This window comes from Protomyctophum bolini (assembly GCF_963924005.1).
Source record: "Protomyctophum bolini genome assembly, chromosome: 17".
Taxonomy (NCBI): Eukaryota; Metazoa; Chordata; class Actinopteri; order Myctophiformes; family Myctophidae; genus Protomyctophum; species Protomyctophum bolini.
Genome location: NC_137878.1, coordinates 29,580,520 through 29,586,775, shown reverse-complemented (window position 1 = coordinate 29,586,775; position 6,256 = coordinate 29,580,520). Strand labels below are relative to the sequence as shown.

The following is a 6,256-nucleotide window of genomic DNA, read 5'->3' as shown; positions in this document are numbered from 1 at the left end:
ACTGGTGTGCTATAAAAAAGAGAGACGATAATCAAAGAGACAGATGTTATCAACGGCTATCAACCACTGTAAAGCGGTTAACAGGGACACCGACTGCGAGTCGCACATAAGGCTCTTTATAAATATTGCATATGGGGGCCGTGATATTGCATTTCACCTTTCTAAGTTCAATATCTTGGCAAAAAGAAAAGTATGAAGCAATCTCAAGAAGTTAAACTTAAATTGAACAAGGATGCAACTTAATATTGTAGGTTGCATACTCTATGTGTCCAGTAGCTGAGACAATTATACTCTGGACTCTGGATCATGTCCAACTCCGTCTCAATGCAGACGCCATACATCATGTCAGGTTGTATTGGACAGTTGGCTTCTCAAAAGAATAATTACATTGGCAATCCGTACTGTGTGCAGTGTCTGCAAAAATATCAGATTCAGTCAGTGTGAACTTCTGATGAACTTCTACATGTGAATGCGCACAGCTATTTCCACAACCACAACCTGAGTGTTGCATTCCTTCATTGCAGACATACCTTTGTGAAGAAAAATAGCTTCACCATCAGCATACTGTAAGTTTATAGATGGGTCTTGTATTTGGAATTTCGGGTAGAAATTGTTAGCAGAAACACACATAAACCCTAGAATTCCAATTTTGGGAATGTCATAATAGGTGAACATTTGGCAAAAATGGACACAATTCCAAGAATTGGGAGCAGCAATCGAGGCAACAAGACCCGGTGGAAAGAGGTGGTATCTAAGATTTCAATGCCAGTCAAACAAAGATGACGATGATAAAGGTTTGGACATTATCAATTCAGCAATTCAAACACTGTAACAATGTTATATTGATGTCTTCCTTGCAGTGGTCATAATAGACAGAGACAGAAAGGCAGACAGTGTCTGTCCCCGTCGGCCACCTACAAAATTATAGCTGGGCGGGCCATGGATAGAGCCCTGTGGGGCACCATTCCCGTTCAGCTAAGTATATAGGGAGCTTCAATTTAAGGTTTTCCCAATTCCACTTTTTTAATTCTGCCGGGCCGGCAGCAGCACCAGATCCATTGATTAAAATGCAATAAAACAAGCCAACATGACCAACAGGACCACATGACTGTGTCCCTGCATTTCAGCACGTGATGCTAGCATCATAAATCACTGGACTGTACAGTCAGTGGCCTCAGGCAGGGTTTACTGCAGTAATATTTCATTGTGTAACTGCTACATAGTACATACTGGCATGAGACAGGACCCTAACAGCCTCGCATGTATACTCTGGATCTGGACTATTCCATTTTTTATAGCTGTTATTATTTGGCCAGAGAAGGTTGTTACAATGCATGCGTCTCTTGTTTGTTTTATAATGATCACCCAAGTCACGGACAAAGAAAATGCTGCCAAGGTTAATGGACCCCATTTATTTTTAACCCATCTTCATGTCCTCACCAAAGCTCCTTATAGCACCATATCTGTCACTCATTATATATTTCAAAGCAGTGCTGTGGACCGAGAGTGACATCACCTGGAGGCAGGTTTGATCATTTCAAACAAGATTTTAAAGTTAAAAAACAAGAATATAATTCGACACACGCGTTCCACACCCCCACAGGGAATGCAGTGCCCGATGTCAGCTGACATCACAAGGCCTCTGCCCGGGCCAGACTCCATATTTAGGCATGCCTAAAAATACGGGTTCGTCCCACCAACTTCTGACATCTGCATAGACTCCATATTTGGCCATGCCTGACAAAGAACAAGGCTATAAAAGGGGATACCGCTGACATCACTTCTGACATCTGTCCAGAACCACCACAAAAGGCTCTGGGAAGGGCTCGTGCCCAGGCTCCCACGGTCACTGGCCCCCCAGGCACCGCTCTAGTAGGCCTATCTGTATAAATGCACCAAGTCTCGTACAGAGTACGTACAGAGTACATACGTACGTGTACGTGTAAGTAAGCCTTGCCGAGCCATGAGGCCCATATAGGGCCTATCTCCTGTATTGTATCTGTAGTAAGTGATTGAACATCAACTAAAATCGGTCAAAACATCAATAATCAGTCGCCTAAAAGTCTCCAAAACTAAATTATAACATTATTAACCCATTTTGGACTGATTCTAAAAACGCCTGACCTAAGTTTTCAGAAATACTTACTTATTTACATTGCATTACATTGCAATGTTTTTGTAATTTTTGAATACGTACTGTACAGAACCCCAAGAGGAGTTCCCGTCCAGAAGGGTTAGGAAGGGTTAGGGTTTGAGAAACCTACAAGTCTCTGCTCAACCCTCTCCAGCTCCATGCTTTATTCAACAGTATCAAACATTATGAAGCTGTTTAATATTTCACCTGCCGCAGTCCTACAGCAGACCTACAAGTTTACATATAGGGATGACCTCATGCTACGGCTGGCTGCTATAATTCAGAACTCATGTATAATATCCAGCGATAATGTGTGTAAGCTGAACTGACATGACAGACACAATTCTGTGCATATTATTTAATTACAGCATGGTAAGGTTTCCCAGAAGGGATTCCTCCTTTCTCCCGGTCTCTGCTACAGTATATCCAATACACGCCAGGTGTAATGGAGCAGGCCTAGTGGTCTGTACTCTCTATTGGCATGTGTAGTTCTATTGAAATTCTCTTGTTAAGTTTCATCTTAATACTGGCCTATACAGCCCAGCTATCCCGGTCCCCCTAAAGTCGTTAGGCTATGCTGCGTGTGATTGACTCCTGGATTATTTGTGCCGAAATCCCTGATTAATCCTCTCTTGGAAAATGACCCTCTGCCTCACCGTCTCCCTCTTCCGCACACTCTCTCTCTCTCTCTCTCTCTCTCTCTCTCACACCTGCTCGCCCATTCACACTCACTCGCTCAGTAATTCGTGCTGTCTTTCTGTCTCTGACTCAAGCCAGCCCCCCCACCCCACCCCTTTACATCTTTACATCCCTCTGTCCCTCTTCCAAGGAGCTATCAGCCTGTCAGTCTGGTTTTCAGTCTGTCTGTCTGTTTCTTTCACATCCCATATGCGCTGCCGCGGCATACGTGGGCACTCTGTCTGAAATGGAGAACAGGAGAAAGGGGGGTCGGGGTTTGAGGGGAGCAGGGGGGGTGTAGTGGAGAGAGGCAGATGATGGACAGAAAGGCGAGGGGGGTGTGAGGGAGGCTGATTAATATAGAAAAAGTGAAGAGGAGAGAGAGAGAAGACGAGATAGTAAAATTGAATGCACGAGAGCAGGTGGGAGAAGGAGAATAGAATGTGTGTGTGTGGGGGGGGGGGGGGAGGGTTGGAGGGGGAGGGTGTTGTTGCGGAGCAGAGAGTAGCATGCGCGGGGGAGAGAGAGAGAGAGTGAGAGATGGACTGATGAAGACATGAAAGAGACAGTGCAGGGATTGCTATTCAGCGCACGTGTTAGCGCTCTGTTTGACTTTAGGAGGGGAGGCAGATGTGGTTCCGTGCCGCTATATTCACAGGTTTCTGGATGAATATGGAACGAGACCGGTCCACTACATTACAGCAGGCTCATTTCCCACAGGTAGACAGACAGGCGGTCAGTCAATCGCTCACTTCTATGCGGTTTATACTCTGCCCGTACGGCGGAGCCGCGTGTCGTTAATAGCCGGTCTACAAGCTCAGCGCAGCGTGAGCTTGTAGATTTGGTATTTTCACTGCAGGAATTAAATTAGCTAAATCACTGGCAGTAGTGGCAGTACACTGAGAAGGGGAGAAGGAGGGATATGTGTGCGTGCGTGAGAACGAGTGCGATTTTTCAAATCAGCCTCATTCATGGTGGTGCTCCCTAGAGGCCAAGGAAAAAACTTCTACTCTTTCATTCGCGTTCCCATAACACAAATCGGTACGCGTGATCTCTACAGTCATGTGATTGAGACGGATCTGTCCAATTTGTCATATTCCATCCTGATTGGCTAAGATATGCATCTAAATTTAGCAGGAGTGGTTCGCTTCGAACAAAATGCCTCAAATCATGAACACAGCGTCAGATTGCCGTGAAAGTTCTCACTTATTGCAATGCAGAGGTAGTTAGGCCTTATAGGCTATGATGCAGATACACTGGAACACAAAGGTGACTCCAGCAAACCACAGGCAGATAATTATGACATTTCCTGTGCAGCAAAACAATATGGCTGTGTAGTGTGGGGTGCATACTGTATACGTTGGTTACTTTAGACATATACTAACTAGTCTGACAGGCATTGGTCTGACAACACTGTCGCTCCTGACATTCATGGCAGGTTAAAACCAACATGTGGCGGGTTGAAACTAACCCTGTTCTGTTCTTTGACTATATAGAAGTGTCTATTTGTGCGTCTCTAAATGTTTTGATGAATTGAACAGGTGGACCCTCTTGTAAACAAGTGTAATGCTTAATTGGGCCGTCCACTCACAGTTAACAGTCTTTGTATTGAGTTTGTGCTTGAAATGTACTGTAATTCTGCAAACTGTTAATAAATATTTCAATCAATCAATTAACCATGACAAGTGGCGACAAGAACGCAGCCGCAGCACTTAATCCACCTGGGAAGACCCGGCTAGCTGTCAGGCTGGTGGCAGCACTCCTGAGTGCCCTGCCTGCCCACGGCACAGAGAGAGAGAGAGAGAGTAGCCTAACTGTATACGTGGGACAAACACGTGCACCGTGTAATGTGTCTGATGGTGTGTGTACTTCTGCCATCCTGACACCTTATGCAGCAGATGCAGGCGGCTGCCGTGCAGCAGCAGAAAGCAATGCACAGGAGCGTGCATGCGCTCACTCTCAAATATCGCTTTAGCTCGTGTGTGCACGTACTATACATATACCGTATGTGCGAGCTTGTCAGTGCATGCATGATTCCTCTCCTCTCTATCTTCATTCTTTCACATTCTACCATTTGCTCTCTCTTTCCCTAGGCACACACACACACACACACACACACACACATGAACACACATGCACACCTGAAAGCTATAACTATACCGCTGACACATCAGCATCTGCTTGTCTCCATGCAGGAGGAGCCATGGATGGAGAGGAAGTGAAATGGGGATAGAGAGAGAGAGGCAAGGGAGAGAATGACGGTAAAAGATGAAAAATGACTGAACATAATGGAGAGAAACAGCAGTGAGCTGGAATTGGCAGATCACATTCCATCATGCCTATTAGCTCTCTCTCCCCCCTCCCCCTCTCTCTCTCTCACACACTCTCTTCAGAAGGGTCAATCCAGTTCTGTGGCCCCCACACATTTCAACACATTTCAACACATTTCAACGTGCTTGCACGAAACATCAGGCAAAGAAAACATAATAATACATTTGAATGAAGTTGAATTCAGTAAAAATAAATAAATTGTCATGACATCAGCAGCAAACAAATCAGTCAGCTCCATATATGGGCACAAAAAGGGGCATGCTCTTATGTGGGCATATACTGATGACATCAGAGATCTCTATGGGCATAAAAGGGGCAGGGACTGACGGACTCTGAATCCTCTCGCTGTCCAGAAAGAAGCAAGATGCCCGGTGTCACCGTGAAAGACGTTAACCAGCAGGAGTTTGTTCGTGCCCTCGCAGCCTTCCTGAAACAGTCAGGGAGGCTGAAGGTGCCAGACTGGGTGGACCTGGTGAAGACGGCCACGTACAAGGAGCTGGCTCCCAGCGACGGCGACTGGTTCTACACCAGAGCCGCGTCCACGGTCCGCCATCTGTACCTGCGCGGCGGCGCCGGCGTCGGCTCCATGACCAAGATCTACGGCGGGCGCAAAAGGAACGGCACCTGCCCCTCCCACTTCCACGTGGGGTCCAAGAACGTGGCCCGCAAGGTGCTTCAGGCCCTGGAGCTGCTCAAGATGATCGAGAAGGACCCCGTGAGCGGCGGCCGCAGACTCACCTCGGCCGGAAACCGAGACCTGGACAGAATCGCTGGGCAGGTTGCAGCTGCAAAGAAGAACGCTGTGATGGCGGCAGCGGCGGCGGCGGCCATGTAAAACATACTCTTTTTGAGAGAAAATAATTAAAGTACTGATAGATACAGAGATCTCCATATGGGCATGCCCATATATGGGAATTTACTGATTTAGCCTGGGATCTCCATTTATGGGCATTACAGATGTGAGGGTGTAATGCCCCAAACCTAGTAAGGATTAAAAGCGGCGCTCTTATCATCTTAAAACATAAATTACAACATAATGTTTGTTTAAGCAACGGGTGCATCGTTGAAAAACAAACATTAAAGCTGTATATAGGAGGGGCTAGCGCCCCTCAA

The 6,256-nt window shown here is 46.3% G+C and overlaps 1 protein-coding gene across 1 annotated transcript; it reads left to right on the top strand.

The window, feature by feature from the left end:
• Positions 1-5,507: 5,507 nt before the first annotated feature.
• On the top strand, positions 5,508-5,978 carry LOC308331703 (small ribosomal subunit protein eS19-like; the record flags this gene model as incomplete). The annotated part of the gene is made up of 1 exon (XM_080787195.1): positions 5,508-5,978. The coding sequence occupies one exon, from the start codon at positions 5,508-5,510 to the stop codon at positions 5,976-5,978; it is 471 nt and encodes a 156-aa protein (XP_080643321.1).
• Positions 5,979-6,256: the final 278 nt, after the last annotated feature.